The sequence below is a fragment of the Hyperolius riggenbachi genome, chromosome 3 (assembly GCF_040937935.1).
Source record: "Hyperolius riggenbachi isolate aHypRig1 chromosome 3, aHypRig1.pri, whole genome shotgun sequence".
Taxonomy (NCBI): Eukaryota; Metazoa; Chordata; class Amphibia; order Anura; family Hyperoliidae; genus Hyperolius; species Hyperolius riggenbachi.
The window spans coordinates 328,748,582-328,764,871 of NC_090648.1; the positions used below are offsets into that span (position 1 = coordinate 328,748,582).

The 16,290-nt window shown below is 43.9% G+C and overlaps 1 protein-coding gene across 4 annotated transcripts in view; it reads right to left on the reverse strand.

Annotated features, from left to right (window-relative positions):
* The window catches only part of LRRIQ1 (leucine rich repeats and IQ motif containing 1), a 259,065-nt gene that overhangs the window by 105,910 nt on the left and 136,865 nt on the right, over positions 1-16,290 (reverse strand). For all 4 annotated transcript variants that reach the window (XM_068276848.1, XM_068276847.1, XM_068276844.1 and 1 more), the window contains 3 exons: positions 2,918-3,042; positions 1,003-1,098; positions 816-904 (listed from right to left, as the gene is read on the reverse strand). In XM_068276848.1, the coding sequence (XP_068132949.1) occupies positions 816-904; positions 1,003-1,098; positions 2,918-3,042 (310 nt within the window). The remainder of the gene's footprint in view (positions 1-815; positions 905-1,002; positions 1,099-2,917; positions 3,043-16,290) is intronic.

Consider the following 16,290-nt stretch of genomic DNA (forward strand, 5'->3'; position numbering starts at 1 on the left):
GATAAAGCTTCAGGAAATTATCAGAACTGCATATATTTAAGCTGAATGTGACTAGGTACAGAACAAGAGCTTCTTATTTATAGAAAATTATGAGAAACAAAAATTCAAAATGAAGTTTTTATCATTATATAGCAGCTGGCAATATCTAAAATATCAGTGGGAGGCCAGGATATTCACTAACTGGGCAATGCATTTTATGTCTACGAGAGGCAGGCATCCTCAACAACCCCTGAAAAACTAGTTTTGTTGACTTTTTTTTGTATAAACACATTAATTTATCCCAAAATAAGGCTAGTAACTCAGTTGTCAGAATATTTATCTTTTTTTCAATATTAGCATGAATATACATATCTGGGCATAATGAGAGGGTGTGATATTGAAGTGATAATTCAAAATGGGACAAATAATAAATTGGACATTGCCCAGCATCTATCTACACATGTATTTCATATTTTCCAGGTAGAAGCAGTAGAGTATTGTACCGTGTTAGCGATACGTTACTTTTGTCTATATTTTACAGGCGTGTGTATATGTGTGTGCCTGCAGTACTTCTCTAATCATATTTATTGTAAGAGTGGGAGGGTTAGCAGGTATCATTATAATTTCATGCTTCATGGGTTGAACAATTTATAATTATGTGTGCTGGCATTTATTTTTACATGTTTTACTCTATAAACCTTTTAGTTATTTTATTGTGTTACATGATATTACAAACATTATCAGCGCTTTTGTCAAGGTTGATTAACCCTGACGCATGCATACAACACTGATTAGAGTATATATCAGCCACAAAGATCTGTCTCCTAATCACTTACCCAACATTCTTTTATGTTTTGCTTGCTTAGACTTCATCTTCTGGGCCCTTCTCAACATCATCTGTGCTGTAGCCGCATCTTTAAAACCCCTACAGGAAAGCATATTTTCTTACATACATATGCCATGTCCACATTTTGGTTCCACGATGACACATCAACACAGAGTAAAAGGAAGTCTTTTACATACCACTCCTGGGAAATTTTTTCCTCTTTTTCTGACTTGAAGGAAACATCAATATTGGACTTCAAGCTAGACACATGTGACAAATTTTGTTGCTCCAACCTGACATCAGATGAAATCATAAGCCAAATCAGTTAAAAGAAAAACGCATTGAGGCTTTGTAGTCTAAGACTGTTTCAGCTAACTGTTTATGCATTCCAAAATCTGAAATAAAATCTAGTTTAAATAGTGGTAGGAAGCCTTACCGTGAAAGGTTCTAAAAGTCTGTTAGCATTTTGATATGTTTACATTTCAATTACTTAAAGAACATTTCAAAAATTACCATCAGCACACAAATCCCGACCTGCACAGAATAACATCTATATCTATATCAAGATAGGTAAAGGCATGTTCTTCCACTAAATGCAACAGTTAAATGCGTTTATATGACCTTACAGTCTTTAAGCCTCATTTTTTTTCTCAAATAAATGGCACTATTTCAAGTGAAGATATGGATGACAAAATTAAGCTGCAAAAATTGCATCATAATATTTCGTTGCTTGAATACGTTGAATTTGCTTTTAAGCCAAGCAGTGCCCAGCAAAACGAAAGAAAAAAAGATCTTAAAAACACACACACACGCACGCAAACACACGCGCAAGCACGCACACACACACACACACACACACACACAGAGTTTATTATAAGATGTTTCTGTGTGTAGGTAGTTCAGAAGAATATTCTAAAGAGAATATACATTACAAATAAGTTATTCAATAAGCACACGCATACACACACACAATGTAAATTATAAGATGTCACTGTGTGCAGGTAGTTCAGAAAAATATTCTACAGATAATATACATTAGAAGTAAATTATTTAATAATAAGATTGGAGAGAGCACTGCTATGCACTACAAGAAATATATGTAGAAATATAAACTGCCTTTATTTCATGCTAGCACTGCTTGTCCCATTAAACTGAAAACTCATATGAGCAGGACCCTTTCTCCTAGCGAATATTTCTTTATACACCTTGCTATTTAATCTACATATATTTTTTTATTAGATGTGCTGCATTACTGTTATCCGTTTTGTTTTTGTTGGTTCATATTTACTATGTATTTATTGCATGTGTCAGCTTCATTGCACAGTGACACAGAATATGGTGGAGATACAGGATATGATCATGATAATATTACCAACTACCTACCACTACTAAATAATAATAATGTTAATAACAACACTTGAGCTTTTTACCATTTTTAAATGACATTTGTAGTAAATGTGTAGTATAATCTACAAATATAGTTAATGTGTCTTTGGGTATGGGTTAGTAAGTAGCTCATTATGAACTGAATATGGGGAAAAAAACAATATTTATTTAACAAAAGACAAAGTACATTTTGTAACTACATCTCCGCATTTATTAATACTTATTTTAATAATTTTACCTTTATCTATGTTTGGCATTCAGTCAATAGTCTAGCAAACAGCAAGGGGTACTATGCAAAACGGACTTAAATGAGCACATAATAAAGCACAGAAGCACTAGTTTACATTAGACCATTTGTTCAGTTTTACATCAACAGCACACACTCTACACGCCTCCAGTCCAGACTCTCATGAACAAAGCTATTATAGATGAAAAGCAAAAGCACATGTTTATAAACCCGTAAATAAACATTCAGTGGCAATGGGAAAAGTACAAGGCAGTTGATACTCCTGCAGCACCATGTCTTATATGCTAAAATTCTTCTATTTTATCTCGTTTTCTATTCTAAGACTGTTAAACCAACTTGCTACATTACTTTCCTGTTAATTTAATTATCAGTTTGAAAAATGCATATAGACATGCTAAAGGATCTAGACCCTATAGCCCAATAATATTGTTTTTTCTTGAAAGGCCATTCACAGATTAAATTTAAAATAACATTCCTACCTGCTCTTAAGGCGTTCCCTGTCCTGAGTTACTCCACTGTGTAAAGACGCTGCATCAGAACCTGACCAAGCTTCTTGTGGTATCCATGGCAAATAATGAGTTCTGCTTTCCTGAATGCCACTCATCTGGGCAACAACAACAACAAATCAATAAACACAGCAGTAAAAAAAGAGTGGAATATGTACATAAAATTGGCTGGCTTTGGTGGCCATTAGTGAGTTAATCAGTAGCATGAATTTGCCTAAACGTGTGCACGTAAGTGCTGAGCTTCACTGGCAGATTAAAGGCTCTTGTTTAAAAGGTTGCCAATTATAAACAATATTGAAGTTATCTTTTAGTAAAATGGGTGCCAGGAAACGCCATAAAATATAGTTTATGATACGGATATTCTAATATTTCTCACTGTAGCCTCTATTTTTACGTTTAGTAAAATGGGCCCAAGTAAAAGTGTTAAAATATTGTATAATTTACCGATATTGTACTACTTCAGTCATATAGTAAAATATCTTTAATACTTGGCAAGAAAAAAAAGGTTTACAGGTGAGCTAGTCATTAAAAATAATCCTTAATCCCACCCCTCTTTTATCAGGAGGGAAGGCTGGTCTGTAAATGTATACACCACAGACCAATAATCACACTGCCGCACACCGGGACTTATAAAAGGTTTATTGGGATCGAAATAGTTCAAAATTGTAACAAAGACACCCCTCAAACACCAAATCCCTTTAAAAACACTGAATACTAGACATACTATCAGGAGCGCTCCCAACTACACCACTCACTATTGACCTTACATTCATGCACACATTGATTGGCCGATCATATATACCAATACTTACTAATATTTTACTATAACCTAACCTCTCCCTACTCTCACGTAGAACCCCTCCTCTGTTGGTGCCTAACTCTAAGACCCCCCTAGTGTTCCATAACCATAAGACCCCCATGGTGGTGTCTAATCCCAAGACCCTTCCTGGTGCTGCCTAACCCTAAGAGGTATGACTAAGAACCTGGCAGGGTCAGACAAAAGTATTCTTTCATGTTGTCATGGCTTGTGCTGTTTGATCGATATCTAATAAAGTGATATTGCCTAACCTTAATTGGCACTGGTGGTGCCTGACCTTAACCCCCCGGAGGGAACCTAACCTTAATCTCCCATTTTGTTTGTGTAATTAAAGAGAGTCTGAAGCGAGAATAAATCTCGCTTCAGACCTCATAGATAGCAGGGGCACATGTGCCCCTGCTAAACCGCCGCTATCCCGCGGCTTAACGGGGGTCTCTGATCCCCCAAATCCACTCCGTAATGCGAGGGAGCGCTTCCTGGTTGGGGCAGGGCTAACCGCCGCAGCCCTGCCCCACGCGCGTCTGTCAGCGCGTATCTCCGCCTCTCCCCGGCCCCTCTCAGTCTTCCTTCACTGAGAGGGGCGGGGAGAGGCGGCGATGCGCCGCTGACAGGCGCGACTGGAGGCAGGGCTGCAGCCGTTAGCCCTGCCTCCAGGAGCGACCAAGTCTGCGACCAAGTGTCGCAGTGGGGGGTTTGGGGGTGAAGGGACCCCCGTTTAGCGGCGCTATTGAGCTCTGAAGCGAGATTTATTCTCACTTCAGAGTCTCTTTAAACTTTAGTATATGATGGTTTGTGGTTTTATTTAACATAGAATAAAAAAATGATAATTGAGGAGTCATATATATATAAAAATGATATATATTTTTATGAGGAATTTTAGCGATTAAGGGAAAAAAATAAATCAACACACTGCAAAGTGAGAAGTTAAAAAATACAAGAGAGATCAAGAAATGATTGATAATCGCCATGTAATTTGTTCATATTGTTTGATCCACATTTAGCCTGCACGTAAAATCCTCTTTACTACTGGCAGATATGAAAAAAAGACAGTCCCAACTGCCATTATTTATAACCACACCCCCTAAGAATTCCATAGTCTAAAAGATTATTTTTTTTATAGATATACCTATACACAGAGGCAGGAACTGGTTACTTGGCAGTTGGATACAGCCAATATGTCCCACAATGAAACGAGGCTCCCACAGTTTGATGTCAGGACCTAAGTCTTGACATCACACTGTGGAGGGGTTTTACCACATCAGCCATACAGAACTCCCTGATGATCTATTCGAGAAAAGGTAAAGATTTCTAATAGGAAAAGGGGTATCAGCTACTGATTGGGATGAAGTTCAATCCTTGGTTACAGTTCCCCTTTAAATTGGTCTGAGACTCAGCAGTTTTTTCTTTGCTTTAAAAGATTATTTACAGTCTTAAACCTACTATCACAAAAAAATTGTAGCAGAACAGCATTCAAACGCAGAACATTGCTCTTTAGTGGAAAGCTCCTTTAGCTTGAGATCCGCATCTGAAGAAGTGATAACATTATCTTTTGCTTACATTCCTCTGTTTCTACAATTAGTTACAGCCATTAATGGAACAGAAACGGAATTTTACTGAGCTGACAAGCAAAGACAGATGAGAACTTTTCACTAGATAGCTGCTGTAGTTACAGGGCCGGTCCTGGACTTTCTGCTGCCTGAGGCAAAGATCGTAAAGGCCCCCCCCCCAATATTTCTACAAAACATGAGCGGCGGCCGGCGGCAGCCAGCCAGCCTTATCATTATCGACACGTCGGCGGCGCTCGCTGCTCAGTGACTGACCGTGACAATCAGCCGCAGCCAGGGCAGCAGAGCGGGCGGCAGCCGCCGCCATCAAATCAGCAGGCTTAGGCACTAGGCAGCGTCACCAGCATGCAGCCTTGGAGGAGACAGGAGAGGCCGCAGAGCTCAGAGTCATCGGACTCGGAGGCCGGCGGCAACAGTGCAGTTTCTAGGCTAAAATGCACCCAGGGCGAGGGTGTAAAAATTGCGCCCCCCCCCCCCCGGTATAGGTAACCAGCTATAGGTCCCCCCAGAGTATAGGTGGCCAGGCATGGGTGAGCCAGTAAAGTTGCCCCCAGTATAGGTTAGCCAGGTAGTTGCCTCCAGTATAGGTAGCCAGTATAGTTGCCCCCAGTATGTTAGATAGGCAGGCACCCCCCGGTATAAGTTAGATAAGTAGGTGCCCCCAGTACAGGTTAGCTAGGTAGGTGCCTCCAATATAGGTAGCTAGTATAGTTGCCCCCAGCATAGGTTAGATAGGTAGGTACCCCCAGTATAGGTTAGTTAGGTAGGTGCCCCCAGTATAGGTAGCCAGTATAGTTGCCACCTGTATAGGCTAGCTAGGTAGGTAGGTGCCCCCAATACAGGTTAGATAAGTGCCCCCAGTATAGGTTAGATAGGTAGCTTCCCCCCAGTATAGGTTAGATTAGGTCGCTGCCCTTCAGTATAGGTTAGATTAGGTAGGTGCCCCCAGTACAGGTTAGATTAGGTAGGTGCCCCCAGTATAGATTAGACAGGTAGCTGCCCCCAGCATAGGTTAGACAGGTAGCTGCCCCCCAGCATAGGTTAGATAGGTAGCTGCCCCCCAGTACAGGTTAGATTAGGTAGGTGCCCCCCAGTATAGGATAGATAGGTAGCTGCCCCCAGTATAGGTTAGATAGGTAGCTGCCCCCAGTATAGGTTAGATAGGTAGCTGCCCCCCAGTGTAGGTTAGATAGGTAGCTGCCCCCCAGTGTAGGTTAGATAGGTAGCTGCCCCCCAGTGTAGGTTAGATAGGTAGCTGCCCCCCAGTGTAGGTTAGATAGGTAGCTGCCCCCCAGTGTAGGTTAGATAGGTAGCTGCCCCCCAGTATAGGTTAGATAGGTAGCTGCCCCCCAGTATAGGTTAGATAGGTAGCTGCCCCCCAGTATAGGTTAGATTAGGTAGGTGCCCCCCAGTATAGGTTAGATTAGGTAGGTGCCCCCCAGTATAGGATAGATAGGTAGCTGCCCCTAGTACAGGTTAGATTAGGTAGGTGCCCCCCAGTATAGGATAGATAGGTAGCTGCCCCCAAAACAGGTTAGATTAGGTAGGTGCCCCCCAGTATAGGATAGATAGGTAGCTGCCCCCCAGTATAGGATAGATAGGTAGCTGCCCCCCAGTATAGGTTAGATTAGGTAGGTGCCCCCCAGTATAGGATAGATAGGTAGCTGCCCCCCCAGTATAGGTTAGATAGGTAGCTGCCCCCCAGTATAGGATAGATAGGTAGCTGGCCCCCAGTATAGGTTAGATTAGGTAGGTGCCCCCCAGTATAGGATAGATAGGTAGCTGCCCCCCCAGTATAGGTTAGATAGGTAGCTGCCCCCCAGTATAGGATAGATAGGTAGCTGGCCCCCAGTATAGGATAGATTAGGTAGGTGCCCCCCAGTATAGGATAGATAGGTAGCTGCCCCAGTACAGGTTAGATTAGATAGGTGCCCCCCAGTATAGGATAGATAGGTAGCTGCCCCCAAAACAGGTTAGATTAGGTAGGTGCCCCCCAGTATAGGATAGATAGGTAGCTTGCCCAGGTAGGTGCCCCCTCATAATGGCGGAGGGGGGAGCCGGAGCCGCAGTGAGGGCAGCCCGACCTCTCCCTCCCTCTCCCCGGGCCGCCCTCCATGCTCCCCCCTCGGACTTTAGGCAGCAGAGTTAGCGCGCAGGGAAGCGCTGCTGTACACAGTCACAGCCTGTTACTCACCTCCCTGGATCCGATCGCCGCTCCCGCCCTGCTGGTCTCCTCTCTGCCTAGCCGGCTGATACACACGCGGCTGCTTCCTGTGTAAACAGGAAGCAGCCGCGTGTGTAATGTATCAGCGGCTACATTGCAGAGAGGAGACCAGCAGGGCGGGAGCGGCAATCGGATCCAGGGAGGTGAGTAACAGGCTGTGACTGTGTACAGCAGCGCTTCCCTGCGCGCTAACTCTGCTGCCTAAAGTCCGAGGGGGGAGCATGGAGGGTGGCCCGGGGAGAGGGAGGGAGAGGTCGGGCTGCCCTCACCGCGGCTCTGGCTCCCCCCCCCCGCTCAGTCACAGCCATTCATCTGGTGCCGCCCCTCCACTTCCTGCCGCCTGAGGAACCCGCCTCACCCCGCCTCATGGGCGGGCCGGCCCTGTGTAGTTATATATTAAAATCTATGAATACAATGCAATGTTAGCTTTCAGAGCAGATAAACTGTACTTTGGCACCTTGTAATTTGTAAACAGACAATATTACTTGTGCACAAAAGCAAATATGGTAACTGTATGGGTAATAAAAAGTAGGAAAACACATTTATTGAATGTTATGTCAGAATTGTATTCCACTTTAAGTTTGATGAAAAATGATAATTGGTAACATAAGTAAGAATCCAAAAAAGCTGCTGGTTGTGGTGCAAAAAGCTGAAACGTAAAAAATATTTCCTGAGAAATCATACAGTTTCAGAAATGATTATTTGTTAAATAATGGGTTATTAAAATCGATACATTTTCTCTGGAAATGAAAGTTAAACATAATAAGGGATATAGTTGTTTTATATTTACACGGCGTCCTTTTTATACACCTAATGCCCATAGAGAAATGATTTACATTCATGTGAATGAGGCGCTCTTTTTAATTGACACCATTATTACGTTCTACCACTAGAAGTGCAGATCTGAAAATCCTGGCCAGTACACCGACCCTTAAGAAACATGTAAACTTCCTTCCCTTAAGTGGTGCCACAGCTGTGTGTTGTGTAATAGCTCACTACAATTGATTCAGCTTAAACCAGCCCTAAAATAGACATATCCTTCGTTCAGCTCTGTTCACCACAAGGGATTTTGCAAATATTAGTTCAAAATTGTTCCCTCAATGTCATTTGCATTGCATCTTCCTGCCAATACACTGAGTGAATAAGTTTCAGTATCATGCCATTTGATAGTTCGCTAGAGCTGCAATACTTTCTGCTCTTTTCCGCTAAATACTCACGCAGGAAGAGGAGAGTTACCAAGGCATTACTGGGCATTTACTGCTTTACAGAGAATACCAAAATGTATTAATCGCTTTCTTAAAAAAACTGCCATCTAAGCATTTGGGCCCTTTAATCACTTCGTATCCAAACCTTGTTTTCTCCTTGTGGACCAGAGCAGTTTTGACGCTTTAGCCATGTCCCTATTTAAACAGTCATAACTTTATCCCTACTCACGACACCTAAATGATCTACATATTGGTTTTTTTCAGAACATACTAGACTTTCATAGGGGGGTATTTTGACCCAAGAAAAAAAATTCTATGCATGTGAAAAAAGAGGGAAAAAATGAAAAATTGCACATAATTGTAGATAACAAACATACCACCAGCATTACGTCCCCCAAGGATAGATAGCCAGTTGTGTCCCCAGTATACGCCCCCCCCAGTATAGCCAGATGTGTCCCCAATATCAGCCCCCCCAGTATAGCCAGATTTGTCGCCCATAATTGCTAGCCCCCCCTATAGACAGATGCACCCCCCAGAATAGGGCCCATCATTATAGCAAGATGTGTCCCCGGGATCAATGTTCCCCATTGCAGCCAGATGTGCCCCAAGGATTAGCGCCCCCTCCCCATCATAGCCAAATGTGCCCCCAGTATTAGGTTATGCCCCCCCAGGACCATCAGATGTGCCCTCATTATCAATTCCCACACCCCTAGTTACCCAGATGTGCCCCAAAATACATTTCAATCCCCCCTTTCAGATGTCTGCCCCCCGACACTCTGTTATGGGTAGCCAGATGTGTCCCCCCCCCCCCTTAACACTCTGCCCACTCCGTGGCAGAGTGTTAAACAATGCCCCTGCAAGGAGAATATCTCACCTTACCTGGTTCCTGTGATCATTCTTCAGCCCCAGCTTCCATTCACCGCGGTGCACGCAGCCCTGTTATACTGAACATCTGAGTCCCGACTTGATGATGTCATCAAGCCTGGACCCGGATATTCGGCATCACAGGGCTGAGTGAAGAGCGGTGAACAGCGGCTGAGGCTGCAGGATGATCACAGGAACCAGGTAAGGTGAGATATTATTCTTGCAGGGGCATTTTTTTATAAAGATCTGGCAACAGAGGGGGAGAGATGAAGGATCACTGCTGTTGGATACAGCAGTGATCGTTCATCCGTGGGAAGGGGGGGGGGTCATTAATTGGCTACAAGGGAACATGTTCCCTTTCACCAATTAATAATGCAGCTGACAGTGCCGGGGTACGCTCTGAAGTGCACCTGATCATGCACAGCAGGGCTGCAAACTAAAATCGTATATCTAGGTCGTTGTGGCTTGGAGGATGCCACAGACGACGTAGATGTACTGTATCAGTGGAATAAGTGGTTAAAGAGGAGTTGTGATGACTCATAGCAGAACATAAAAAATGATATAGGACAGCCATTTTTACCTTAATTATCCTGGTTTCAGCCTCAGAAATGCTTCTTATAGCAATATATTGGTGTATATTGCTATGTAACCCCGCCCACTCAGTGATGCTTGGCCTAGGCTATGATAAAGCCAGTTGCGTGTGGTCCGGTATTAGTCATGGAGAGAATCTGAAAACATAACAACAAAAGTTGTTTAGGTGATACCTTTAATGACTAACTGTACAATATTTTTTTGCAAGCTTTCAAAACTTTAGGTTTCTTCTTCAGGCATGTTTCAGAACTGGATCCAGTTCTGAAACATGCCTGAAGAAGAAACTTAAAGTTTTGAAAGCGTGCAAAGAAATCTTGTACAGTTAGTCATTAAAGGTATCACCAACTTTTGTTGTTATGTCTTCGGATTCTAGGCTATGATGGCATACAGCCTTCTGCCCCAGAGCGCTCAATTTACTTTGCCAGCAGTAAAGATGCCACCATCACTGATACATTTCAAACCGTAAAATGGGGTGAAATAAGATTTTACTACAGGTAGACATTTACAAAATAATAAAAAGTGCATATTGTAAAAAAATAAGCAATTTTATTCATTAAGATATTTTTCAGTAACATTCCGCTTTAAAACATACCAGCAAGCTGCTAATTAAAATGGAGAAATAATATTTAATAACATTAAAAAATTAGTTGTTGTACCACTGATCCATGTTACTGCAATTTTTGTTTTAAATGAAGATGGAATATCACATGCCTGTAACCAGATTTGCGACCCCAGTTACTGGAATGAAGCAAAGCTGCCAACAAACCTGTTCAGTATGGATCATGTGGGCTTTTAAAAATGAAAATTCCAGTGAAATTGGATGAAATGGTTTATATATAAATGTACTGTGTGGCTTCAGTCTTTTGCCTTTTTCAGCAGAAATGCCTAGATCTGGTACAAGTTATTGGTTATGGGATAAGGTTAAAGTGTACCTGAGACAAGTACACTAAAAGATTTTTTACTTACCCGGGGCTTCCTCCAGCCCCATCAACAGTGATGCGTCTCTTGCCGTCCTACAGAGGAGGACTCTGTTAGCCTGGTAATCTGTCTCAGTTGCGCCAGTCAGCTCTTCTGCGCATGCGCGTCAAGGCTGAGCCAGTTACCAGGACCGATACCAGGCGAACTGAGGCACTTGGGAGGACAGCGAGAGACACATCAGTGCTCATGGGGCTGGAGAAAGCCCCGGGTAAGTATAAAATCTTTTAATTTGCCATCTCAGGTTTCCTGTACTAATCCGTGTCTCTCTTTGTTTCAAAATATTATCAGTTATTTGTGGCATGGATCGATTCCACAAGATGTTGGTGATGAAAGCATTCTTTTGAGCTTCTGGACTATGACTGGACTGCATCATGCAGTTTCTGCAAATTGTTCTGCTGCAAATTTGTGCTACAGATCTCCCTTTCTACCACAACCTAAGCCACCATCAGCAGGGACTGAAACAAGTTAAATTGTGTCCATCGATTCATGCTGCTGATACCACATTATGCCTCTACCTTCTGTATGCCTCAATAAAATTTGAGACTTCTCTTATAAGCCTTAATTTTCCTTTCAACTTTCCAGTTTGATGACCTCAGATCTACTACACGTTCAGTTTTCTGTTCTTGTCCAACAGGAATAGAATCCAATGCGATTCAACATGTGTTTGTAGTGTTTTTGTTGCTCATCACATACCTAACGAGTGGATATTTGAATTAGCCTAGCCTGTCAACTCTTACAAAAACTACTATGTACCACTTGATAAAAGGTTTGCCCATTGAAAATGAAGTGCTAGTTCGCGGAAGCTATCCTACTGACCAGAGTACGTTCGCAACCCCCCCTGGAGCCGTCCTTTTCTGCTCTCTGAAGTCCGTCCACGTGCCATAAATGCACGTGCCATAAATCTTCGCATTTAGCTAGTGTTTGTTATTTTCCTTGTTGTTCTGATTGTTCTTGCTTGCTGTGCCTTTTGCTACTCTCGTATTCTGCCCTGCTCAGTCTTGTGTCTGTTGGCAATAGCCCGTCTTGCGATTGCATTCGTACTTTGTTTCTGCGGATGTGTGTGCACCGTTGCTGGGTGGCGACTAGATTGGTGGACACACATTCATTCTGTCTCTGTGCTCTTTCTCTACACTTGTGCTCTGTCTAGTTCGGTCTTGGCAATCGCTACTCTTGCGATTGCGTTCCCACTTCGTTTCCATTGTTGTGTGTTCACAGTCGCAGTCGCTGTGTGGCGACTAGATTGGTGGACACACATACACTCTGTCTCTGTGCTCTTTTTCTACACTTGTGTTCTGTCTACTTCGGTCTTGTGTCACTTTTGGCAATCGCCACCCTTGCGATTGCGTTCCCACTTCGGTTCTGTTGTTGTGTGTTCACCGTCGCTGGGTGGCGACTAGATTGGTGGAGACACATACATTCTGTCTCTGTGTTCTCTCTCTTTAAGGGCCATCTTTCCCTGCATTGCTCCAACTCGTACAATTCCCATCTGGCATCTGTGGCCGTGCAGAGGCTCTGCTCATCTGCACTCCACAGCTCCATCTGCCGGTGGGAATTGACCTCTACAGGTGCATCGCACCCAAGCTGGGTTCTATCAAATTACACGCTTGTGGAGGATTTCTGCAGTGTCAGCGCGTGTCCTGTGCGCTGACCATGGAAATAGTTCCGCAATCGTTACAGAATGACCAGCCAAACTGAAATTCCCAGTGTAGAGGGAATGTTCGATTTGTTTCATATTTCATTGCCCAAGGCAAAAGCATATGTGGATCCTATTATAGGTAGGATTATACATTGTATTAAAGCAGTAAAAAAAAATCTGTGCATGTTTCAGATCCCCACCCGTATTGTTGGAGCCTCCATTAGCTCCGTGGGAGATTGGGGCTTTGATTGAGGAGTTTGAATTTGATTGGAAGGCGTTTTGCGATTTTTACATCGCAGAAAGTGAAGAGATTATTAATGCTTGTGTTGATTCTATGTACACTTTGATTGAATCTGGTGAGTGTGACGAGTGTTTAGTGGATCCGGTGATTTGTGTGTGGCAGACGATTTTGGATGAATAGCACACATACCAACCAATTGATTCCAATAAAGAGACACCGTTATCAGATGATTGTTCCTGCCTTTCTGGGGTAAAGCAAGTGAGTTTAGACACTGTGCGACCTGAAATGAATGGGTGTACCTCGATTGTGGACACCTGTGTGAATTCTGATAGATTCTCTTCTGCTTGTGTGAAGTTTGAGTCTGTGCGATCTGATACCTGTTTCTCAGAGGATCCTGCTATGGGGAAAATTCCTAAACCATGCAGCCTCAAGAATAATGTTAATATGACTAATAAAGTTCCTCATGTTGTTGTCACAACCTATTCTGCAAATAAATCTATGTCTCACTCTGTTAACACCTGTAAAGGCACGTTGCCAGATAACAGTTGTGCCAGCATTTCTGTTTTGAACACTTTGCAGTCTGCTCTACAAATTGCAGAGACTTGCGCTTTGGAAGTCTCAGTTTCACAACCTAAAGCAATCTTGGATTCGCAAATTTTGCGTTCTGTCTCCTCGGATTCGACATTGTTAGCCAAGTCTAGGGGTGAGACAGCGCTTCGGTTTTGCAAATCTGATACTGAGGAAAGTAATGATTTTCCACCCTGTACTCTGGATGAGTCAATATTGCCTTGCAATGAACCTCCAGCAGGGAGCCCAGAGGCTCCTCTAGGTATTGCAGCTAATTGCATCTGTTGTTCTTCCATTTCAGAATTGCAGTCTGGTTTGACTGCTATGAAGGATTCTGCCTGCAGTGAAACAAGACTCAAGGAGTCAGAGTTAGTTTCACTAGATATTCCTGTGCATCCTGTTCTTGATGATGAAATTCAGTCTCAGCATATGGTAGAACCATTCCTGGGACATCTGCCCTGTCTGCAGAAGGAATTTGATGTTCGGCCCTGTAACATGGATAGTTCAGAATCCTTGTCAGAAAACTTGAGAAATTATACTTCTGAGGTCTTGATTGATGTTTTGGAGGTTTTCAAGTTCCTCCCAAAGGGTGCAGAACTTTTAGGAGATTCCTCCTGCCCCCCAGATCCGTCTGAGGTTATGCCCACTTAAGTGGGCATTGCTATTATGCTGACTACCTTTGCAGCTCTTGTGGAGCTTCAGTCATGCATAGTCAATGATGAGTTTTGGTTAGATACAATTATAGTCACAGAAGCTTCTAAGTCTGAGTCCAAGTCTTCTTTTGAAAGACCAGTACCTGTGACCACTATTGTGATGATTTTCTGCCCGGTCCTGGTTTTGGTCTTGTCGTGTCGGACTCTGAGGTTGGCAGTTCCCCAACATGTCCCGAGGTTTCTCTTGTGCTAGTGTACCCCGATGTGCTCTGTGACCCAGAAAGCCCAAGTGTGCCTCGGTTACCAGCATGCTCAGATGTTTCCTCGGTGGAGACATGTTCTGATATTGCCTGCCTGCCTGCATGCCCAGAGGTGGTCCCTGAAAGCCCTGATCTTGATGGTTGTCCTGGTAATCCTGAATCCGGAATTGTCAAAGGTTCCATAGGGGTTCTTGATAGTTCTCCAATCTCCATGTGAGCCTGGTGAACATTCTGGCCTCTTGGGATCTCTGCGGTGCTTCAAAGTGTTCTGGGAGATTCCGGGAGAAATTTTGCTTGGTACCCTGGATGGGATCAACAGTGGCTTTTGTGTTGAAAGGGACACTTCGAATAGGTATTGTGGCAGGTTTGGTATTTTTGGACTGTCCCTGGAAGGTGGTGGGTATTGCTCGGAGTGTGTCGATGGGTTCTTCTCTGGCATTCACAGTTCTGATGGGTGTTACGCTGAGACTTGTAGTACTGACGGGCATGTTTCGGTGGCTTCTGCTTGCGACGAGGTCGGTTTCGGGAGGATTGACTCTGGAATTGGGCCTTGTCGGGCTGACCCGACCTTCATGAGTCTTCAGTTAGATTTTTTTGGAAACGTCAGTTTTGAGAGACGTCTGGAAGCCATCCCTAGAGGGGGGCGGGGGGGGGGGGGAGGGTACTGTAATGATCTGCTCAGCTGTCTGCATGGGCAGACAGCTGTTTGTCCATTCTTTAGGTCTGAGTGTTGCAGGTCTCTGGAAAAGAGACCTGTCTTCGCTTTGCAAGTTTCAGAGTTGCTCTGCTGAGGAATTAGCATACACTTGTCATGCAGATTGCCTAGCTGCCTCCTCTGATGGCTTGCAGTATAAATACCTTTTGCTCCCAGAATCCCTTGCTGGTCATGATGGTTTGTTCCTGCAAACTCTCCTGGAGTGTCAGCCTTGCTGTCGTTTGCTAAGATTATCTTAGAGTAATTCCTGGGGACTGCACTAGGCATCCCTTCTAGTGCAGTCAGGATGTATTATCTGTATTGCCTTGTTCTGTCTCTCTGTCTCGATTGTCTTGTCGCCAGGGGAGGTCAACAGGACATCGTTCTGTCTGTCTGGGAGTGTAGGCCAGAGCTGCGGTTGCTACTGGCTGCTCCATCTGTCTGGATTGCATTCGCCCTAGTGGTAGTGGCAGTGCTTCCTTCTGCATTCTGCCTTAGGGGTGCTAGCCAGAGCAGCGGTTGCTACTGGTAGCCCCATATGTCTATCTTGTCTGGTACGAACGCTTGCTTTAGGCTCAGTGAGGTAACCGTTTAGCAAGCGTTCGCGTTCTCTATTTCATGTTTGTGTTTCATTGGTTAGTTAGGGTGGCACGCTTATCACTGGGCGCCTAACGCGCGGTGATCGTGTCTTTAACGCGTTCGCTGTTGCGAATGGGTGCGGTGTTCGCGTTTAGCTAGCGTATGTTATTTTCCTTGTTGTTCTGATTGTTCTTGCTTGCTGTGCCTTTTGCTACTCTTGTGTTCTGTCCTGCTTGGTCTTGTGTCTGTTGGCAATCGCCAGTCTTGGGATTGCGTTCGTACTTTGTTTCTGCGGATGTCTGTGCACCGTTGCTGGGTGGCGACTAGATTGGTGGACACACATTCATTCTGTCTCTGTGCTCTTTCTCTACACTTGTGCTCTGTCTAGTTCGGTCTTGGCAATCGCTACTCTTGCGATTGCGTTCCCACTTCGTTTCCGTTGTTGTGTGTTCACCGTCGCTGGGTGGCGACT